Source organism: Mustela lutreola, chromosome 8 (genome assembly GCF_030435805.1).
Source record: "Mustela lutreola isolate mMusLut2 chromosome 8, mMusLut2.pri, whole genome shotgun sequence".
NCBI lineage: Eukaryota > Metazoa > Chordata > Mammalia > Carnivora > Mustelidae > Mustela > Mustela lutreola.
Genome location: NC_081297.1, coordinates 46,745,351 through 46,769,651, shown reverse-complemented (window position 1 = coordinate 46,769,651; position 24,301 = coordinate 46,745,351). Strand labels below are relative to the sequence as shown.

The following is a 24,301-nucleotide window of genomic DNA, read 5'->3' as shown; positions in this document are numbered from 1 at the left end:
CAGGACCCCCGGAATGAGGGGCCAGAGAGGCTATAAGGAGAGGGCAGGGCAGGGAAACCCTCACACCCCATCCGTGCCTCCTGAGCAGGTTGAAGCCTCTCCCACCTCCAACCACACACCCCCCCACACACCTTTCCTTCTCTGCACCTTTTTTCCTGAAATTCGTCTTGTTTCCACCCAGGCCTGGGGCCAGGACAACAGCAGGGGACCAGAGACTAGAGAACGGGAAGACCACCATGTGGAGGATGGAGTGGGAAGGGGTACGAGAGAGAGAGATGGGGGAAGTGATCACTGTTCTGGAGAGAACTCTGTCTCCACTCCATTCATGCTTCCCTTCAGATAACCACAGGACATGTGACCATAACATTAACAATGACCTTACTTTTTCATGGCGATTCACCCTCTTCCAAGAACAGTCACATCTAGACCCTTGAACCCTAAGGCTGAAGTCAGAGAGTCTGACTTCTGACTTCCGGGTCCACACGCTCACCATTCAGACTATGTCCTAACACTTTCCTGGGCCTCAGTTTCCCCTCTTGCACGGGAAGACTGGATTCTAAGGTAAATTATAATCTTAATTCTGTAACTCTCAGATTCTGGAAATGTGCTCCCAATTCTAGGTCTATACTGTTTCAGAGGGTCTCTGCCCACTGACTGGTAGAAAGAACGACATTCTCTTCAAGAACAACAAATAGCAACAACACCTTGACGTGTGCTCTCCCAGTTCTGGTCTTCCGCTGGGACCCCAGACATCACCAACCAGGCCCTTCTCACTGGGGGAGCAGGGGGCTTTATGCACCCCTCTCAGCAGGCCCAGGATTTGATTTTTAGAGGCGATACAGGTCAGGACATGTGTTACAGCTGCAGCATCTACAGCCACAGACTTGGGGGGGGGGAGGTTGCAGACACTCACCCCTCCAGGTGCCATTTTCCCTCAGATTCACAAGTAATCCTGTACCATTCTATATTGGGAAGTGTTCATCTAAGGGAAAGATGAATGGCAGAAGCTGAAGGATATTATACTAACAGCCGAAATACAGAGAGGTGAAAATTACAGTAAAGGACATTTCTAACAGATTTGTCATCTAAAAATCTCAAAGTACTCCGTGTCTCCCATCTAGTTCCGGAAACTTTTAATCTGAAAAATCCAAATTAATTAATGCAGGCATTTTCTATTATCCCAGGCAATAGTGTAGGTAAGAATCTGGATCCCTGAACTCCCCAAGCTGTATTAACCACAAAATAAATATAATTCTCCACTTATTTTAATGTGAATTGGACAGTATTTCTATATGGAGAGAGAACATAAGGAAGGCTCCTTGAGAGTGCTCTTTGTTGATTCTTTCTTTTCATTGCCTGCTGTCTTTTGCCAAGCATGCTGGAGACTTCAGAGGTATTTGTGCATTTATTCCACGAGTAATTATCAGACATCTTCTGTGTACCAGGTACTGCGTTAGGCTCTGGATATACAATGTTGAACAAAATAATCATGAATCCTGGCCCCAAGGACAGTCTATCTAATAGAGAGCAAAGCATATACATACACACACACATGTCTACACACACACACACACACACACATGCGCGCTCTCTCTCTCTCTTTCTCCAACCAGCCCCTAGCTGTTTCAGCACTCAGTCATTCAAATCATTCCAGCTGAGACCCCAAACCCCACAGAGCAGGTATGACTTTGACTCGTCTTAATTCCCAAGTCAGAAAACTGTGGCATATAATAATGACGTCCTTGTTTTTAAGTCACTAGGAGCTGGGTACTTAGTTATGCAGAAATAGCTAACTGTAAGTCAAGTAACCTGTAGAAAGTCATTCAGCTGAGCTGCTAGGGTGGATTCTGTCCTGGGAAGTCAGATGTTGGAGCTCAGGGGGGCCCAGGGCTCAACCTAGTCATCTGCTTTCCTGAATGCAAAAGTAACCCTCTGTGGCTTCCCTTTTACACACATACACACACACGCGCGCGCGTGGACGCACACACAAACCTGGGCATTGTGTTTCATGGTCTTATCCCCAGAAGTGAGTTCTTTAATGAAAAGGATATGCACGCAGACTTTCATTTAGAGAGCAAGCAGAAGCTTAGCTCATGAGAGTCCTCATACAGAATGCCGTATCAGGCTGATGTGGGCCATGCTTTAGCTATGTTCTCTGCAGCGTGGAAAAATGAGACATAAGGTTCCAATTTGAATTCCATCTCCATGGAAAAAACCTTCCAGCCTAATCCTCTGGTCCTTCCAAAGCCAGGAAGGGGCCCAGCTCTAGGGAAGTGTCTGCGTCCTGACAAAACAGGTCCTTGTTCTCTTGTCAAGCATAGGGAGATGGAGAGTGGATAAGTGGGTGCAAATGGAGGGCCGGCCCAGTGCTGTCTAGAAATTCTGCAGTTGGCATTCCCAATTTTGTCAGCTCAGGAATTGGCAGAGGAAGAGGCAGAGTGACATTTTAGGCAAAGGAAAGAGAGTTTCAATTTTTGACAGCTTCCATGTGTCCAAACTCCATTTTCCACAGCTGCTCAGAGAAATGTCAAACCATGTGAGCATCCTGGTTTCCCTTCCAGTCATGGGTAGAATGGGAGTACACAAAGGGCACTGGTGCCTCAAATTGTAAATGAGAACATAGAAAGGAGGGCAGAAGAATGCACAAGGTCAGAGACAATGTTTATTCATCACAGCAGTCCCAGTACCCAACTGCAATGGCTAGTAAATAACAGACATTCACCATGTGCTGAATGAATGGAAATCTGATCTCCATACTGGCTTGATACTGGGTTCCTAAAATATTTTAGAAAGTGACCAACTTGCTCCCTATCCAGAGATGTGCCCATTATCTTCAGAGGAAGGGTGGATACACTGAAAGCATAGGGCTCCTTTGCTTGCTGGTAGAGCTCAAACTCCTGAAAGAGGATATGGAAAGAGCACAAGCCATTGCCCCAGATGCCATTCACCAACTGTGTTATCCTAAGCATATTTCTTCACCTCTCTGAGCCTCGGTGTTTTCTGTTCTCCTTTTTAAAATGAAGCCAAAATCTCACCTCTTTCCAAATTAATGTTAAGATATCTTGAGCACTTTATACATAAAGTTGAAATTTAGTAACTGTGATTCCTTTCTCTTTACCTTGGGTTGCTATAATTCCAGGGATAAAATTTTGCCAGAGAAATCTACAACCTTAGGTTTTCTGTTCTTTTCTCTCCCTTTCACCTCCTTGCCCTTGTAATCTGGCTACATGACAGCCCAGGTATACTGATTCACTTTGGAATGTCAGACTTTAAGACCCTAGGTGCAAATCCCATCTCTTCCACTTTTAGGGAAGTTACTTAACTAACTTGAACTACCAATTTCTCATCTATAAAAAGGGAGTCATGGGGTGTCTGTCTAACTGCTCAGTGAGGCAAGCATCTGCCTTTGGCTCAGATCATGATCCCTGAGTCCTGGGATTGAGCCCCAAGCCCAGTGGTGTCAGGCTCCCTGCTAGGTAGGGAGCCTGCTTCTCCCTCTCCCTCTGCCTCTCTGTCTGCTTGTGTGCGCGCTCTCTCTCTCTCTCTCTGTCTCCCTCTCTCAAAATAAATAAGACTTTGAAAGAGGGGGTAGTCATGTAACAGCATCTTTGTCAACACTGTCAAAGGGATGCTGTGTTATAAATTGTAAGGTTGTGCCTTGCACAGGGCAGCTGGTATGAGAGCGGCTGAGGCCAAACCTCCATTCTACACACTACACCACATACCCTGCTGTGGCTGCCAAGAACAGAGAAAGGGGTGTCTTTTTCTAATCTGCACAAATGTCCTCTGTGGGCTAAAGGTGGCCCTGAGCTTCTATCAGAATCAAAGGAGACCTAACAAGAATGCCACTTACCCTTGTTCATAAGAGGAGGAAGCTTTAAAAATGTGCTCCAAATCTGATTACTTTTTCTCACCACTTTACTAGCTCTAGAAGTCTCTCCATTGGTCTCCTCCTGCCAGGGGTGTGCTGGAGCTCAAACTGCCTCATCAGAGCTGACTACTGTATTTTCAGGAATCTTTCCGGCCTGTTGTCAAACTGGTGCTATTTTAAAATGGGACACCATGGGAACATTTACACCAGAGAAATTAACAAACATTAACAAACCAGGGCCTTTCATCCCCCTAGAGAGCTGGGGTTCTACTCACCCCCAACCAGCCAGACTGATCTCTACCCCCAGCCAGAGTAATTTTAAAATGTAAATCCATGGGTGTCTTTTGCTTGCTTTAAAGACTCCAATAGGTTCTCATTCACACCAAGTATAAAATCTGAACTCCCAACCTCAGTGTGTAGGATCTATGTCATCTGAAAGGTGCTAGTGCCTACCTCTGAGACTTTAGCTCCTCTCCCTCACTCAACCTCAGCCACACAGGCTCTTCACCGTTTTGGGACGTGGCAAGCTCTGTGTCTTCCTGTCTTGCATTTGTTCCTCCAGCTTGGAACATTCTTCCCCTGATATATTTGCAGAGCCTCCTTCCTCCTTCCTCATTTTTCTCTGGGAGAGAGATGTGGCCTTTCCTGACCACATCCCATGTATTCTTCAGAGAGTTTATCACCATCTGGCACAACATACATTTGTTTCTTTGGAACAGCTGTATTGAGATAAAGTTCACATGCCATACAATTCACCCATTTAGAATGTACAATTCATTGGGTTATGGTCTGTGCAGAGTTGTGTAAACCATCACCACAATCTATTTTTCGTTTAAGAAACCCCTTTAGTTATCACCTCCAAAGCCTTCCCCAAAGTCCCCCTTCATTTCCCACCAGCTCACAGCAAACACTAACCCACCTTCTTTCTTTATATTTGCTTGTTCTAAACATTTCCCATAAATGAAATCATATTATACACAGCCTTTAATGACTGGTTTCGTTCCCTTAGCATAATGCATTCAAGGTTCATCTATGTCACAGATTGTGTTAGAACTCCAGTCCTTTTAGTGGCCAAATAGGATACCATCACAAGGATATATCACACTCTGTTTTTCCATTCACCAGCTGATGGAAAATTGGGTTGTTTCTACCTTTTGGCTATTATGAATAATGCTACGAACATTCCTACGCAATTTTTTTTTTTTGTGAACATGTTCTTAGGGTATAAACATTTATACCCTGTGAACATTTCCTTAGGGTATAAACCTAGCAGTGGAATCATTGGGTCACATGGTGACTAGGTATTTAACTTTGTGAGGAATCCCCCAACTATTTTCCAAAATGGCTGCCCCACTTTATATTCCCACCAGCACCAGCAGGAAGTGAGTATTCAAATTTCGCTATATCCCACCAACGGTGGGTATTTTCTAAGGTTTTTGTTTGTTTGGTTTTATTTATCTATCTATTTATTTATTTATTTATTTATTTATTTTCAGCATGACAGTATTCATTGTTTTTTGTACCACACCCAGTGCTCTTGTTTGTTTTTTAACTGTAGCCATCCAAGTGAGTGTGAAGTGGTATCTCACTGAGGTTTTGATTTGCATTTCCCTCCTGTTGAGCCTCTTTTCATGTGCATATTTTCCTTTTGCATAGCATCTTTGGAGAAAGGTCTATTCAGATCCTTTGCCCACTTTTAAAGAATTCTTTATATAGTCCAGATACAAGTCTCTAATCAGATATATGGTTTGCAGTATTTTCTCCCTTCTTGTGATTTTTTTTTTTATTGAATAGATTTTATTTTTTCAGAGCAAGCTTACAAAAAATATATGAGTTTTCTTTTCACTTTCTTGATGGTGTAATTTGAAGCGAAAGTTTTTAATTTGATAATTCAAATTAATCTATCTTGTTGTTGCTTCCGTTTTTGGTGTTATACCTAAGACTCCATGCCACTTCCAAGATCCCAAACATTATGTCTATGTTTTCTTCTAAGGGTTTATAGTTTTGGCTCTCGCACTTTGGTTCTTGATCCATTTTGACTAACGTTTGCATATGATGCGAGGTTAGGGTCTAACTGTGGACATCCACTTGTCCTAGTTAATATATTTCTTTTTAAAAATGCATCTATCTTCCTGCTTAGGTCATCAGTTCCATGAAGACAGGGATTCTCATCTATTTTGTTCACTGATGTCTGTATCCCCAGCATCTAAAACCTTGCCTGGCACATAGCGGGTACTCAAGGTTTGCCAAATAAATAATAAGTAACTCAATAATGTAATTTATTATCTTTATTTTACACTTTCAACCCCTATGGCTTTCAGCCCATGTACCTCCATTCCTAATACAAAACAGTCTTTCACAGAAGTCCTACCTTTAATCTTGTACCTGGATTTGGTTCTTCCTGGTTTTAACCCTGATCCTCTAACCAGCCTAATGGTAATCTTGGTCCCTCTGTCTACTGTCTGTCAGCTTCTTAGCACCTTCTCTTCTACTCTCTCCTCCCTCCCCACTTCCTCTTCTCTCTCCCTAATCATCCCAGCTTCCCTTGTCCAGGGATCACCACCCTGTTCAGTGTACCAGTTACTCACCTTTAGTGACCCCTCTGGTTGCCCAGATTTTTGCCTTGCACGAGGTGCTCCAGTTTGCCTTAGAGACCCCCAGGAGACCCCTATGAGGCAGATCAAGCACTTAGTAGTATCCCTATTTTTAAACTGAGAACCTGAGGGTCCTCTGAATGGCTCAGTCAATTAAGCATCTGCCTTCAGCTCAGGTCATGATCCCAGGATCCTGGGATTGAGTCCCGCATCAGGCTCCTCCCTCAGTAGGGGAGTCTGCTTCTTCCTCTCCTTCTGCTCCTCCCCCTGCTCCTCCTCCTACTTGTTCTTTCTCTCTTTCTTTTGTTCTCAAATAAATAAATAAAATCTTTTAAAAAATTAAAAATAAATAAAATTAAAATAAAATAAAATGAGAACCCAAGTCCTGAACAGCTTCCTGGCACTGCCTGCAAGGCCCACAGCTTGTTAATGGTGGCACTGTAACTGGAAGCCACATCTTCTGTCTCCAAATGGGCGCAAATCCTATGAAAACAGCTTTTAGTTTTTTGTTTGCATGAGAACAACTCTATCACACTGTCTGGAATGCCTTCCCAAATTTCCAGTCATTTCCTTGACCAAACTACGCATTTCTTACAGTATTAGTCAACTTTTGATAAACAAATTCTGTACCAAATGCTGTGTTATAAATATGCATTATTCTTTTAACCTTCACCCTTCCCTGAAACTCAGAGAAGTTAACAAACTTCCCCAAGGTCACCTGGCTAACAAATAGTAGGGCTAGAATTCAAACCCAGGTTTTTAAAACTACACATTACAACCCCCTTTCATAAGGAAACCCACCACAAAGAAAACCAAAACTAGTTAAAAGGAAGGGCAACCATGGAGTTCTTCTCCACTCGATAGTGAGACTGCTATGCGTTGGTCCTCATTCCTCTTTTTTCTGAAATAGGGACCCTGAGGGCTCTTAGACTAGAATCCTGAATTTTGGTTCTCCACACTTCCTGTTGGGCTCCTCCTTCAACCTCTCCTCTTCCACCTTTTTTCTACCTCTTGAGCTGAGCCCTTCCCTCCTCTCTTCTTGTCCTCCCCTATACCCTAAAACCAGGTCTTTCTTCCTTTTCATGCTTCTCTGGAGCAGAAGAAGCCTGCAGCCCTCCCTCCCCCAAGCAGAGCAAGAATAGCTCATAGCTGGATAAAAGCTCTGAGTTCTGAGCCACAATCATTATTTCCCTTGAATTTGTCGCGTCTTTTCTTTCAAATGATCCCTATTCATCACCCTCTGTAGCTTGCCCCTCAGTCCTCACACATATGGCTCAGCAGCTTTCTTCTAATGACCCTTTCTTAGACATCTTCATAGAGGGACTTGTTTTCCAAGCTGCCATTAGAGCCCCCTCCCAGCCATCTCCCAGTCTGCAGATCGCAGAGTTCATTACTGAGCCTACTGCAGCTCTCAACAACTGGACACTTAATGGAGATGTATCTGTCCCCTGGGAGGGCTCTAAAAGCAGCACACATCAGTAAATAGTTTCTTCTTGCTGTTTTTTCCAAGGTAGGCTTGAACTGGTGAAAGAGAGGAGGAATACTCTTCTAATTATGTCTTAAACAAACAAACAAAAAAAACTTGTTCTAGAAAAATGCAAGGAAGGAGGTAGAATTTCTTCTATTCCTAATTAAGTTTCCATCACCAGATGGGGGAGGAGAAATGGATTGAAAAGGCATAAAGACGCTAACATAAGGAGTCAACAAAGTCTTACTTCATTACAAAACATTTACATCAGCATTCTCTCTACTCTCTGTTCAATTGATTTGCACACTTAGTTGCACACATGTTTGAATTAGTGTGGACCTTTCTTTCAGGCCAAATTCTATTTAATTCTCCTTTAGATGACATATATTGCCTTATGTATTCCTCTAAATTATCTTGCCTGATTTAATCCTCCTCTCCGCCTATCACTCCTGATTTGGCCCCCATTATAATCCTTAATGAGAGGAATTAGTGTATGTCAGTTGGGAATGGTGGGAGGGGGACAATTAGTTGGAAAAGAAGCAACAAAGGCAAATGAGGATGGCTAGGGACACTGCTTCTCTCAGAAGCCGGGAAGTATCACTCTGTCTGTCAGACAAAGAGCTCTTTCCTAAGGATGCCAGAGCTAATGGACTATTTTGTTTAAGTTTTTTTTTTTTTACTGATTCTAATGGACTATTTCTTACTGAATATTGTTTCCTGCTACACTCTAAAAGAAACCACAAAGGAGGACTGCTCTCACAACCCACAATTTACATTTCCTTCCTGAAGCATCTGTTCTCCCAGGCACCCTTTGCAGGGCATGAAACCTGCATTCCATATTTACCCTGTACGTGGTACTGCTCTCAGCACCAGCACTTACTTAATCTAACTCGATTCTAGAAACAACTGTATTGTTATGGTGGTAGAGTTAGAAAGGTTGACCAGGTATTTGGTAAACCAAACCATTTCCTTTTACTACTAGACACACAGCTGGACTACATTTCCCAGCTTCCCCTGCTGTTAATTGGATGCAGCCATGTGACTGGGTTCTGCCCAGTGGAATGTGGGCAAAGCAGATGTGGTCATTTCCTGGCCTGGGCCATAAGACTGCACAAAACTTAATACTCTCTCTCCATTCCCTATCTTTTGGCCCAAAAGGGGAGAACTCTGTGACTGCTGGGTGGAGGAGGTTCAGGAAGCCATAAAATGGAGGAATAGTTGGAGAAGAGGTATGGGGAAGAGCCACTTGAGCAGGAACAGCCATGTTGGACTGTAGGACAAGTAAGGCATAGCCTATGTTGGGTTAAACTGCCAAACTTTTGGTTACATCTATTATAGCCTGACTGAAACATCCTCCATCCTGTAGATTATGGAATTGAGACATAATGAATTTATGTGACTTTCCCAAAGCCAAATGCCTGTTAAATGGCAGAGCTGACATTCATAGTCAGATTTTCTGACTAAAACCAGTGCTTTTGTCACTATACCACAGCTGCTGCATAATTGCTTCTGCTACTACCTTCAAAGAAGCAACAAATCTGCTGAGACAAGTGATCATTTTCTACAAATGCATTCAGCATTCACTGATGCTGTCATAATTAGGACCTTCATGCAGATGATGGGGGAAAGAGCCTGAAAGCATGGAGGTACTCAGGGCCAGGTCCTGGGCCTAATATGGGAAAAGATGCTGCAAAGTCATCTTTGAGGACCTCAAAACAGCCTTAGCCAACAGAAGGCTACAAGCTTACCCTAGGAAGGCTGACAACAAAAGTAGAAAATGAATGCATTAAATTCACACTAGAAAAAGGAAAACCGGGGCACCTGGGTGTCTCAGCCGGTTAAGCAACTGCCTTCGGCTCAGGTCATGATCTCTGGGTCCTGGATCAAGTCCCATGCTGGGCTTTCAGCTCAGTGTGGTGTCTGATTCTCTCTCTTTCTTTCCCTCTGCCCCTCCCACCTGCTGTGCTCTCTCTCTGTCTCTCCCTCTCTCTCTTTTTCAAATAAATAAATAAAATCATAAAAAAAAAGAAAAGGTCAGGTGTCATCTCTTTATCCACTCTGAGATTAATACCCCTCCTCTGTACCCCAGTCCTTTTTGCATACCTGCATCAATTGCTCATTCCTGCCTCCAACTTTTGACTATGTACTGTGCACCTTTGACTTCCCAGCACCTAGCAAAGCACATGGGACATAGTAAGAGCTCAATAAACACTGAATAAGTAAGTACATGGGTAGATGATTAAATAAGCAGAATCTTAGATGAAAAAAAAAAGTCACTCGGCACCATAGTAAACAGAGTCACAGTCCCCCAAAGGTATCCCCATCCTAATCCCTGCCCTGTGACTATGTTACCTTACATAGCAAAGTGGTATTGAGGTTGCTAATCAACAGATCTCAAGATAGGAGATGATCCTGGGTTAGCCAGATGGGCCCAATGTAATCACAGCACCCCCTTAAAAGTTAGAAAAGGGATGAAGAACTGTCAGTCTCAGAGTGATGGGATGTGAGCAGAGTTTGACTAGCCACCGCTGACTTTCAAGATGGAAGAGAGCCACAAGCCAAGGAATACAAGGCAGACCCTAGAAGCTGGGAAAGACAAAAATGGAAACAAAATAAACCAAATGAACAAACAAGAATAGATTTGTTCTAGAACTTTCAAAAAGAATCATAGCCCTGCCAATACCTTGAGTATAACCCAGTGAAACCCAAGTCATGATCTCCAGAACTGTACGATAACATATTTTTGTTGTTTCAAGCCACTGTTTGTGGCAATTTGTTCCACAAACTGGAGAAGATAAATACAGGTACTTTTTAAAAAATATTTTGTTTATTTATTTGACGGACAGAGATCACAAGTAGGCAGAGAGGCAGGCAGAGAGAGAGAGAGAGGAGGAGGAAGCAGGCTCCCCGCCGAACAGAGAGCCCGATGTAGGGCTCGATCCCAGAACCCTGGGACCATGACCCGAGCCGAAGGCAGAGGCTTTAACCCACTGAGCCACCCAGGCATCCCTAAATACAGATACTTTTAACCTGAATGCAAAAAACTTCCAAAAGAAAAGACTTACGCATTCGTGCCCATTAATTGAACATCTCTGTGCGAAGCATTAAGTCCTAGAGGGATGCAGAGCTGAATCAGAACAAATTCTGACTTTGGGTCTCCCCTTCCAGGAAATTTGAGGGTGGAGAAAGGGGGAACACATCACAACCTGCCTCTAAAAGACTAAAAGGCATTGAAAGAGGGAGGGAGCTAAAAGTAGGAAGGAAATAGAACCCGTATTTGTAGCTGAGCCAAACAAGCATAAGGAACTGTATGTACTGAAGGAGGCCAGTTGCCACACTCCAGAAGAGATTTCTGAAGGCAGCTGTTCACTTTGGGCTCCAGATCAGGCCACCCTGGGAAACTAGAGATTCTTACATATGGAAAAGAGCTGTCCTTGGTGACAAATCCACCTAGGAAAAGGAGATAAGAATTACAAAATGTCAGGACCAGAAGTCGCTCTTGCCCAATTTAACAGGTGAAATAAGGCTCAGGGACAGAATAACTACCTTCATTCTGAAGCCTCGTCTTACCCTCACCAGGCAGGTTTAATCCTCTTTCACAGCTGAATTTTCCGAGCCCTTGTGTCAGGTCTCTATGGTAATCATCATTACAGATGTCCCAGTTAGGCTACATGTGGTTGCCTAGTCCCTTTGCACTATTTCCTGAAGGCAGAGGCTAAAACTTACCCAATTTTTTTTTTTTTACTCCCCTTAACAGTGACTAATACATGGCCACTGAAAAGAAACTGTTTGTAGGATGAATTAATGTAAACTCCTGGCAGGGGAAATCAGATAACAGAGACTTTCCAAATCAAGGTACTGGAGAAAAGAGAGAGATTCATAGCAAGTTTTCTTCAATAAATATGCATTACGTTTTTTAGTCTAAGAGAAAGTTTTGTATTAACAAAAGTGATTCAAATCCATGTTTTCTGCATATTTCAAAGCCTATAATTGTCTATTCTTCTACCCTCTTGGAAACCCAAGTCAGAGCCCTCATTTGCTCAGTGAGCTGTCGGGTGACCATGGACAGATAAATCGACCTCTGAGAGACTTAGTTTCCTCTCATGGAAAGTATGGGTAATAACAACGATTTTGTCCGATTGTTTGGAGGAGGACAGATAGTATTTGCACAGCTCCATTGCCCCACACATAGTAGATGCTCAATAAGGGATACCTGTAATGAGCATTCCTCTAGGTTGGGAAGTACTGGCTGGTGCACTACAGGACCGCTCCAGATTTGCAGGCTCCCTCCCAATGCACCTGGGAGAACAGAACCCTTCATTCCCATAGTCCTCCCTCTGCCCTTTTCTTTCTTAGAGCAGCAGCCCCCTGCACTGGGTTAGTAAGCTGAGGGAGTGCTCTGCTCCACACAAAACCTGAACCTGAAAGAGATTCACCGACACCATTATTCTAGAGTTATCTCCTAAAGCCTGTGCTAGAAACTTCCTCCTCTCAGCTGATGACGTCTCTAAATCCATGAAAAATGCTAGATGTCTGTATACAGAAAGAGAGAATGCCTTCTTCCTCCAGAGACTCAGCGTCTGCAAAAGGTGGTGTGCTTCAGCACTGCCCACCCCCTGCGTGAACATCTGAACGCTGCTCCCAGAACCACCCTCCACGCTGAGCTCAACCATCCTTATTATTATCTCAAGAATGAGGCACTGAAAAATGAAGAAGCCTACATTCCAAATGTCGCCCCAGACATCTGCTTGGCATATAAACTGCCCCTACAGTGTAGCAGGCTAATCAGCCTAGTGGATTGGTCAGAGGCTTTTGCAAAAGTTGTGACAGCTGCTGAAAATAAATGGATGCAAATTCTACAACCTCAGAAGAAAGCAATAAAGTTTACAATGCGTGGTTTTATTAGAGCTTTCTCTGAACTAGAACTTTTAGGATTTATAAATCCTCCCAAAAAGAAGTTTGACCACGTGGCAAAGCTGACATGGGGAGGCTGCTAGAAAGCCAAATGAATGAAGCCAGAAGTTATAAATCCTCCCAAACAGAAGTTTGACCACGTGGCAAAGCTGACATGGGGAGGCTGCTAGAAAGCCAAATGAATGAAGCCAGAAGTATCACATTAAGCTTAAGAGAAAAAGGAGACCAGTCATATTTACACACCACCTGAAGACTGTTGGCAAGAAATGTGCAATCCTTGTGTGGTATCTGATCAGAAAGCAGACTGTTAACCCCAGACAAGAATATGTCAAAATACCGTTGGAGTACTTTGGAACCCAACAAACAATATGCTTACATTGTAAGTAAAAGCTCTCCCACATTATCACTGTAATCTTCATAGTCATTACTAAATTATAAATTACTCTTGAGCACAACAAATATTCTGTAGAATATTAAATTTAAAAAAATCAAGCCCCCAGCTGTATATCAGATATGGTTCTTGTTTTCTAAAATGTATAAAAGTGTTCAGACATACAGATCCAAAGAAAGATGTAAAGGAAATAAAGACAAATTTATCATTATCCCCTCAAGGTGGCGAGAGGATGCATGCTATTTGTTTATTATTTATGTCTTTATGTGCTTTAGAACATTTGCAATGAAAAATAAAACAGGAGTATTAGTTATTCATTTGTTTCTCCATGTATTCTTTAGGGAGAAGAGGGCAGGAAAGATACGTCTGTCAGCCCCGTGTTCCCTGAAGGTCCAGCTCTCTCCCAGGTCTTGCCTCGTCTCCTTGTTCTTTCATTTCATTCAGGCAAACTCACTGTTGGCTCCCTTTGCTCCCAGTCCTCTATTCGCCTGGGGTCGTGTCCTTCAGACAGTTTCAGGCTCCTCGACCAGTGAGAGTCCACTTCACTCACCTCTTCAAATCCTACACTTGTCAGGAAGACTCCTAAGCGTGAGGCATGAACTGAGCACCTTCTCCACATACCCTGTCCACACCTATTAGCCTGTCCCTGATTCCTGAGCTTCCGCTTCCCTTTCTGTGCCATTCAAGTTTATACAGTCAAGTATCAGATACATGGAAATGAAAGTTAGGACTGAAAGACAGGTAAAACGGAGAAAATCATAAAACTCAAAAAAGGCATTGTCGTTCACATACCCTTGGTATGTCTAGGTCATGCATGAGAATACAAAGTCCCAAAAGGCAACAACAGAAAGGGATTCAAATTGACCTTTCTCCCTTTTTTCTGAACCCTGCCGTAGGAGGCAGGACAATGTGTATCTGAAAGAGAGGAAACAAAGGCATGCCTTCTATGAGGACACTCACTCTCCACAGAAAAACGCTGTCTTATAAGGTGCCCTCATGATGGGAGAAAAGAAACACCCAGTCTCAAGGTAAACCAAACCCTGCCCCCGAGCCATCCCTGCAGGGAGCTTATTGAATTTGGCTTTCTAGTCTCTGACTCACAGATGTACTTAAACTCTCTCTCTCTCTCTGGCTGTCCTCTAATACACTGTTGTTGTTGTTTTTAATTCCCAACTGTGGCTTAGAACTGACCTGCACGCTCGGTCTAGAAGTTCACTTATAATCACCAACACCAGTAGTGTGATGGCAGAATCAAAGTTATCACTTATTAAAATAACATTGTAAAGGAATGCCTGATTCGCTGTAAATTTTCTTTAAAAAAAAAAAAGAAAGAAAGAAAGAAAGAAAATTTAGGATATTTGTTTCTCTTCTTGTTGCTGTTTCAGGGAAAATAACTGCCAAATGGAGTTTTCCTATATTCGACTTGAAAGGGGGCAGGGAGTGGGGGTAGAAGTTGATCCTTGTTATAACATTAGTGCCAATAGTTGGCCAGGAATAAGTGTTCACAGCCAGATTTTCAAATGCCAGTAACCAGGAGCCCATAATGAAAAGACTCCTACAAATTTCTCTCTCTTTCTCTCTCTCTCTCTTGCTCAGGCTTTTGGCCAAGAAGAGCAGGAACCTTTGATCTTGTCTGGAGCCCAGAGGATCTAAGGATGGGTTGGAGACAGACAAGACTCTTGCAAACTTTGACTGGTTGCGCTTATTCAAAGCATTTCTGGGGTGATGTCTCTCCACTACTGGATTTGCCAGACCACTCCTGCCTAGGGCCAGAGCAAGTGGGATTTCAGAACTGTTGCATGTTTATTCTAACATGCTGCATTCAGAGAGGGACCAGCCAACTGGTCTATTTGCCCAAAGAGGCTCAACCCAGTCACAGCCACCCTCTCTCAGGCACTTTGGCAGCTCCCTTAAGAATCTCCCCTCCTTGCCTATTGGATGGAACTGGTCCTGACTGCTTTTATTTTTCCAAACCCCTCTGTGCATAAACAGGATGTTTGGAAAGGCTCAAGATGGCCAGGGGTCTGCCAAGTTGGCCCTTGATTCTCACTTGGAGAGCAGTGTTGGGCAACATGGGTGGAATTGCTTCTGCCTGGATGCTGCCCAGAATAGCTAAACCCTCTCCTCCACCCTCTCTCTCTCCCTCTCTGTCTCTTTTTCTTTCACTGAGAGAACTTGGCGACAAGGAGTTCACACTAGTAGGGATGAGGTAGAAGAGACGCCTTCATTTTTTTAAGGGTGTTTCTCGTGGGAGGACTTAAGAAGTCTCCCTGCTCCCAAAGGGTTCAAGGAAGAAAAGTGAGTCCAGTAGGTGGGATCCCTAGTCCCTTTACAGAGCCCTTCTCAAGATCCTAAGGGCTAGAAAGATCCCAAAGAAAAATCTTCCATGGAAAATAGCTTGTCCATGATTAAAGTTCTATTGGGCAAAGTATTTATGTGTAAAGGCCTGCTACTGTCCCCTCCTGACTGAACAAAGAGATGCACAAGATCAGATTGTCCCACTGATCAGTAGCAGCCAGTGTTTGCTTTCCTGGTGCTGAGTTAACCCTAAGTGCCAAAGTCTTTTTTTTTTTTTTTTTTTTTTAAAGATTTATTTTATTTTTTATTTTATTTGACAGAGAGAGATCACAGGTAGGTAGAGAGGCTGGCAGAGAGAGAGAGAGGGAAGCAGGCTCCCTGCTGAGCAGAGAGCCCGATGCGGGACTCGATCCCAGGACCCTGAGATCATGACCTGAGCCGAAGGCAGCGGCTTAATCCACTGAGCCACCCAGGCACCCTCCTAAGTGCCAAAGTCTTAACATCCAAGAAAACCTCAGGCTCATAGGGAAAGCCAAAGCCTTCCTGCAGGGGGGGAAATAAGACCAGCAAAAACCACAAATAGAGGCCTTTTCTCAGGTCCTTTCACGGCTTCCCTGCCTGGCCAATCCCTAGACTTCGCTATCAACATCTTTATACTAAGCCATTACTTGCCATTGCCAGAATTCCCTGAGAGCTACCCAGCACCATGTGGCCCCCTGTAGAAGCTACTGGAAGCAAATATAGTCCTCTGCCAACCCCCACTCCTTTCACTACCCTGCAAGATCTAGTGCCCTGCTGACCCCATCCTAAAGCATGCAGGTACCACTGCTGGTACCCACACAGTCTACACCCGCAGTCACACCTATCCTGAAGCATCCTTCGTCACCCAAACTGGCTTTGTAGTCATCACCTCTGTTACCCTTGAGCCATGCTTTTCTGTCCCCTTAGTCCATGTCCCCATTTCCTAAGCCATGCTGAGCAATTCAGGAGTGAAGTGTTCCAGCCCGGAAAAGCAAATCAAGGCTTGGCAGACAGCCCATCCCCAGGGTAGCAGCTCTGCCCGGGACCCAGTGTCTGGTCAGGGTGGCAGGATTCAAGGCTTAGAAAGCAGAGCATGGGTGCCTAGAGCTTCTGCACTGCAAAATCTGTGTCACCTGTCCTGCCCCCGGACCCATCTGTGGGGATGGATTTCAGCAGAGAGGGGAGTCCATGAGGGGCTAGAAGGACAGATTTTGGAGGAAAGGAATGCCACGGATTACGAAGCTAGAGCTTTAACTTAACTAACTTAAAGTTAGTCTTGGATTCTTTTTGTTGTACCTGTAGTCCTCGATTTTTCCTTTCCCTCACAAGCAGAGGAAATGCAAAGTACATGCTACTCTACTCCATGTCAGTGAACTCCATCTTCAGCAGAACTGCCCTGGAGAAAAGCTCTTGAAGATCAAAAGGTCACTAGGAACTAATGGTTGAAGATTTTTGCAATCATGTGAACACTGTGCTCCAGTAGGAGCCCACCAGACACTGTGGCTGGGCTGCTGTCCACCCAGCCATAGCTGAGATCTCACAGCCAAGCACAGCGCATGTGCACACACACATGAGGGGAAAAAAAAAAAAAAAGATTCCCAGGAAACTGTTTTTGTGGAAGACATTTAAAAACATTTGGCAAATTTTCAACAACATGGATGGACCGGAGGACATTATTCTAAGGGAAATAAGCCAGACATAAAAAAGACAAATGTGGTCTCACTTACATGTGGAATTAAAAATAGACTCATAGAAACAGAAAGTAGAATGGTGTTTGCCAGGGGTCAGGGAGTGGGAAATGGGGAGGTGGTGGTCAAAGTGTACAAAGATTAAGTTTTTCAAGACAAACAAGTTCTGGGACAATACAGCATAGTGCCTATAGCTAACAATACTATGTTATATACTTAAATTTTTTTAATACAGTAAATCTTTTGAAAATTAACATATAATGTATTATTTGCTTCAGGGGTACAGATCTGTAAATCATCAGTCCTACACATTTCACAGCACTCACCATAGCACATACCCTCCTCAATGTCCATAACCCAGCCACCCCACTCTTCCCCGCCCATCAACCATAAAAGGATAAATCTTATGGTAAGTATGCATACCACAAATAGTAGTAGTAGTTATAACAATAATAACAATAGTAAAGTGGGCAAGACGAAACTTTGGGAAGTAATGAATTTGAATATATCTATAGCCATGATAGTGGTGATGGTTTCTTTTTTTTTTTTTTTTTTTTTTTAAAGATTTTATTTATTTATCTGACAGAGAGAAATTACAAGTACATTGAGAGGCAGGCAGAGAGAGAGAGAAGGAAGCAGGCTCCCTGCTGAGCAGAGAGCCCGATGCGGGACTCGATCCCAGGACCCTGAGATCATGACCTGAGCCGAAGGCAGCGGCTTAACCCACTGAGCCACCCAGGCGCCCAGTGGTGATGGTTTCATGGGGGTCTACTTATCCCCAAACTCACTGAGTTTCTTTTTTTTCTTGATGAATATTTCATTATGCAAATTTAAAAATATCATGACTTTTTAGAAATGTAACATTGCCACCACTTACTGAGTTTCATATATGAAATATGTACATCTTTTTACATGTCAATCATACCTCAAAAAGAAACTGGCTTAAAAAGAAACTGGCAACAGATGCTGAAAGCTGTCTGAGATACATTGGGAAAGCTGCTGATCGTTTCGCATTGATCCCCTCAGCACATGGCTGACCTGGAGATTTCCAGAATTCTCGGAGGTCACAGTTTCTGTATCCTGGGACCAATGATGATAATTCTCTAGATCTGTTGAGATTCTTCCAAAATGTTAATACTCTTGATGTAAAAGGGCAGGGTAAGAATCCAGGACATTATGGACATTGGGGAGGGCATGTGATTTGGTGAGTGCTGTGAAGTGTGTAAACCTGGTAATTCACAGACCTGTACCCCTGGGGATAAAAATATATGTTTATAAAAAATAAAAAAATTAAAAAAAAAAAAAAAAAAAAAAAAAAAGAATCCAGGACATACTCAAAATAAAACGTAATGGATTACTCTTTTTGTAAAAAAAAAAAAAAAGAAAGAAAGAAAGAAAAGAAACTGGCACAAACAATACATGGACAAAATTGTTATTTAAAAAACCTGAAAGTTGGGGCACCTGCATGGCTCAGCCGTTAAACATCTGCCTTCGGCTCAAGTCATAATCTCAGGGTCCTGGGATCAAGCCCCACATCCAACTCACTGCTCAGCGGGAAGCCTGCTTCTCCCTCTCCCACTACCCATCTCGTGCGGTCTCTCTCTCTGTCAAATAAATAAATAAAATCTTTAAAAAATAAATAAAAAATAAAAAATGTGAAATAAACCCCTTTGATTGATTGTTTAATGGAGAACCAAGAGCAATAAATTGACAGAGACCACCCACAGTAGGTTTCAGTAATGTTAGGGTAGTATTCCCAACAATTTCCCAACAGATATTATCTTGGGGATTCAGGAAAAAAATCAAAATTGTCAGGAATTTTCATAAATTCCTCAAATCATAAGTTATTCTTTAGTATTTTTAATTATACTCTTTACTTGTTATTATGGATTTCTTAAAGTTGTTCAGTACATGAGAGATATTAAGCTTAGTAATATTTACAAAATCTATAGGCTATAGCAAATATTCAAACCCTATAAAGTGCCAGCCAACATCACATGACATTTGTAATACTCAAGTAATGTAACATTTGGGACTCCTGGTGAGAGGTTAACTAGGTTAACAGCACTTGTCAGAATCAAAAGTTGAAATTGCCAATTTAAGAACATATTTTGCTCCCCAAACTTCTTATTCCTCAGAAGGCCATAAGATTTGTATGAAGTAAACTATGCATAAAACTTAACATGTATTTTTATTTGCAAGAATTCCTTACCAGTAGAAGCGAATAGGTCACACACACACTTAATCATGGCTATTGCTGTATGTATGACCAACTGATTAGACTGTGGCTTTTTTTTTTTTTTTCTGCTTACTCCTGTCCTGGTTTCCGAAAATATACCCTTAACCTTGGACTCTGTCAGTGTTTCCTGTTCCTGCATTCCACTGGATGTCAGTGGGTTCCTTCAAACCAGTAACATATCTATGTTACTTGCAAAGCTTTAATTCTTCCAAGAGAATTATAGACCTCTTTCTTGTCTTCCCAAATTTTTCAACAGATTTTTCTTGAATCTTAAAATTTTCAAAAATGCAGAACTTTCCTAAGCACTGCTGGGAAGGAATTCTTATATGGAACACTAACCAAAACGTGAAGTGGGCCCAATGGGAAAGCCTACCAGCAAGCTGTCTGGAAGCAGACATAGAGAGCTTGGTGAGGGGAGATTGACTAGGACTTGGGGGCTATTACCAGCCCCAGGACAAAGCACCTGTAAAAATAGAAAGCACAACCCACCTCCTTCAATTTTGTCTCAGTTATGAAATGTATTAGAAGCAGAAGCCACCAGTCTCATTTAGTAGCTAGTGATGAGCCTTTAAAGAATGGAAGGAGATTGAAAGGTGCTTGGAAAAGGTAAGTCCTGACCTTGCCATCATGACTTGTTAGAGAAAGAAGGAAAATAAACTATATCCATTTCTTAACTTGTCATAAGGTTGACTTTTTGCCTAGGTCTCTTTGCTAAGGGGGTTATATATAGTATAACACATTTAATCTCAAAGATAATGCCCCTCCCCCCAATCCATCCATAGAGTACTTTGTAAAATCAAGGACAGCCTCTTATATACTTATATATACAGAGTACAGTGATCAAAATCAAGGAAATAACATTGATACATTACTGTTGTCTGATCAATAAACTTTATTTAAATTTCATCAGTCATCTACTGTTGTTCTTTATAACCAAAGGAAAACTAATTTCCCTTCAGGCCCAGATTCCTGTCCAGGACCACATGTTACATATAGTTGTCAAGACTCTTTGTCTCCTTTAGTCTGGGGAAGTTTCTCCGTCTTTCTTTGTCTTTCATAACTTTGACACTTTGAAGCACACAGACCGTTTGTTTTAGAGGATATTCATTTGGGCTTAATTGTTTCCTCAAAATTGTAGATTCACGTTCTGTACTGAGGGCAAGAACTCCATTGGAAATGATGTTATCTTCTGTGTGTGTCTTATCAGAAGGCATGTGACACTCATCTGTCCTGTAACTGGTGATATTAGCATTGATTACTCAGCTAAGATGGTGTCTGCCAGATTTCTCCACCATAAAATTACAGTTTTCTCTTTGTAGTTAACAAATATCTTCTGGAGGGTTATTTTGATACTATATATGTATTCTGTTTCTCATCACCCTTTAATTTTTACACCCATTTAAGATTCTTACCTGAAACAATTTTAACTATAGGTTGTCAAATAATTTTCTAATTCCAGATTTCTTCCTACATTTTTTAACTGGCAGTCTACTTTAAGGAAGAGCTTTCCCTTCTCCCTATGCAATCATTCATCTATCTGTCCATCCATTCCTTCATGGGTATGAACTCATGGATTCTTATTTTATTCTATAACTTTTAATCTATATAATAAAAGCATTATTTATTTTAATGCTCAAATTTCCCTAGATTTGGCCAGTGAGAACCCCTTGGATCTGACTGCTACAGATTGTGACATAACTCTTGGAGCATTTCCTTATTTTCTAACACAGGAAAATGTCTAAGACCCCAACCCTAAAATCAGCCATTTCTCCAAGGAGCCCTAATTCTTTTACTGGAAAATATTCAGAACCAAGATCTGCATGCTGGATTCTGAGTATGCTCAGAATGAATGAAAATACAGAAATATAAGTAGGTTAACTTGTTTGTGTTTGCACTCCATTTTGGGTTTCCCTTTATCCTTTTGGGGTTTGTGTATTTGTGTTTTGAACATAACATGAAATATAACACGATTTTAAAAGTATAAATTACAGAAAAATGTATATTTTGAGAAATGTCACTCTCATCACATTCATTCTATCCTGTTTTAATCATCAATCATTTCATTCTATTTCCAACCAATACCAACCATAAGTAACTGATCTCACTAGTTTCTGGTTTATTCTTACATTTCGTTTTGCATAAATGAACAGATATATGTATATTTTCCCTTTATCTCTTACCTGAAAAGTAAAAACTGTAGATATGATTTTCCTTTTTTTCCACACTGGAAATCATTCCATATCAATTCAAAGAAATGTTCCTAGTTCTTTTCCAGAGCTGCATAGTACTCTGGGTGTATTCAACCGCTCCCAGTGTTTGAAGATTATAGTTCATTTCCAACATTTTACAATTAAATTCAATACTGCAAATAATTCATTTATGCATAAGTATTTTCTTATTTTTTGGAGGTGTGAATTTCTCAAGGTAGAATTGCACCAGAAAGAAAATGTGTGTATATTTTTTTAAGATTTATGTATTTATTTGAGAGAGAAAGAGAACACACGCATGTGCATGAGTGGGGTGCAGGGGTAAAAAGAGAGAAAGAGAGAATCTCAAGCAGATTCCCTACTGAGAGTGGAGCCTGACCTGAGGCTTGATCTCAGCATTCTGAGATCATGACCTGAGCAGAAATCAAGAGTCAGACACTTAACTGACTGAGCCACCCAGGTACCCCTATAGTATTTTTAAATACTGCCAAATATCCCTCCACAATGACTGTACCAGTTTGCATCCCTATCATCAAAATATGAGATTACCTCTTTCCCACACTTGCTAACAGAATGTGCTATCATATTCTTTTTTTTTTAAGATTTTATTTATTTATTTTACAGAGAGAGATCACAAGTAGACAGAGAGGCAGGCAGAGAGAGAGAGAGAGGGAAGCAGGCTCCCTGCTGAGCAGAGAGCCCGACGCGGGACCCGATCCCAGGACCCTGGGATCATGACCCGAGCCGAATGCAGCAGCTCAACCCACTGAGCCATCCAGGCGCCCGTGCTATCATATTCTTTAATTTTCACATATTTAAGTGAAAATTCATCTCAGTATCATTTTAATTTGCATTTCTCTGAGTGAGATTAGATATCTTTTCATATGTTTAAGGATATTGCACATTTTTTACCCATCTTTCTATTGGGTACAAGCTTTTAAAAAAGAAAGCTTTGCTATGAATTGCATTTTCCCTTCAGTTTGCTGTGAAGAAACTAGAAGTTATATATTTGCTTACCATTTATCCCATTCCTTAATTTTTTCATCATAAGACCTTACCTATGATAATATTTTAGTTCTTGATATGGATTTGGTCACTGTGAAGGTTTTATCAAGCTCTACACTTACGCACTTTTAAAAAATTAGCTGATTTAATTCTGTACTAAATTATCAGTGTCTTGTCTGCCTAATGCCTAAAGGAAGCCTAATCATTCCCAGAATCATACCCCAGTAGCACTGACATAAAACTAAAAGGAAAAGGTGACCCTCTTAAGGAAGGGACGAGTTTGCACATCCTTGAAAGGTGAGCCCACAAAACAACATACACATATAACATACTATCTTCTCTCCTATCATGGTCCTTAACCACCGGGACCTTACCAAAATATGCATCCCAAGACATAACTTCCCAACTTACCAACTAGGGGAAAAGGACTCTTGGTTTTAAGTTTGTGCCTGCAATTCCTTCGTGGTGTCCCAGTAAGTGATGTCCCTCTGTTTCAAGCCTCAATTTCTTCATAATATGCAGGGAGAATAGCAGGAATAGGTAGTAAAGTCTATTAAGTGTTTTAAGCTCCTTAAAGACTCAGATGGACTTGGACTTTTCTACCATTCTCTATGCACTGTGCAGAGCTGGGATTATTGGAGACACATTCTCTCCTCCCCTCCACCTTCAGAATCTCTTTGATATGGGAGAGATTGAGTAATCCAAATAAAACTGCTGTGGAGGGATGCTGGAGGAATTTTTAAAGATTGCTTGTCTATTTGCGGCATCTTTCAGGACACTTCAGGAAAGGGGAACAGCAGGGGCCACACACCTTTAGAGAGCTGGTGCCACCTGAATCATTGTCATGCTGCCAGCCTGAGGATGACCCAGCATCTCCCATGGAGCAGCCCCCAGGATGTCTGGGGAGTCTCTGAGCAGATGGGCTGGGGGAGGATGTGTGGGGCAGATGGCAATAGTAGTTGTCAGGCATGAAGACTAAATAGTTTTGGCAGAAGTCAACGATAGACTTCCACCCTCCTAATTCTGTCCCCACATAGCAGCCAGATGATGGTGCTTATTTCGAAGAGTTTCCAATAATGGCATTTGATATATATCATGACTTTCCAAGGGAAGCTGGGGGGAAAGTTTCCTCACCCATCTCCAGCCTGGACATTTTGACACATGCAAGGACCTTACCTCCCCACAGTCTGTGTGTTGCAAGCCTAAGCCACAGTAAACATACACACCTACTTTCCTGTTCTCACCCTCTCCCACTCTGAGCAGCATTAGAAGTAGAAGCCATTCCAGGGGCAAGAACTGGTATCCCAAATCAAGGCTCTCTGAGGATCACCGGATGTTAGTTTGACCCCCAGTTTCGCACGGTATACTGTATTGTCCACACTTGTGTGGTGCAGTTCTGAAGTACAAGCACATAGAGGCCTGAAGTGTCTTTCTTCATCTCCAGACATCGCTTGGTGGCTCTGTTCATGACAGCTCTTCCCTGGATGGGAGAAGAGACAGAGTCAAGGTATTGAAATGCCCTCATCTCCCCTGCTCCTGTTCTTCCTGCTGTGGTCAGTGACATGCTTGAAGGGTCCCTCAATCTTCTGCCAGTCATCCAGAGGA

At 42.2% G+C, this 24,301-nt stretch overlaps 1 protein-coding gene across 1 annotated transcript in view; it reads right to left on the bottom strand.

The window, feature by feature from the left end:
- Positions 1 to 23,949: 23,949 nt before the first annotated feature.
- The window catches only part of GALNT8 (polypeptide N-acetylgalactosaminyltransferase 8), a 42,699-nt gene continuing 42,347 nt past the window's right edge, over positions 23,950 to 24,301 (bottom strand). The window contains 1 exon segment of the mRNA XM_059187460.1: positions 23,950 to 24,176. Within this exon segment, the coding sequence (XP_059043443.1) occupies positions 24,033 to 24,176 (144 nt within the window). The 3' untranslated portion in view covers positions 23,950 to 24,032.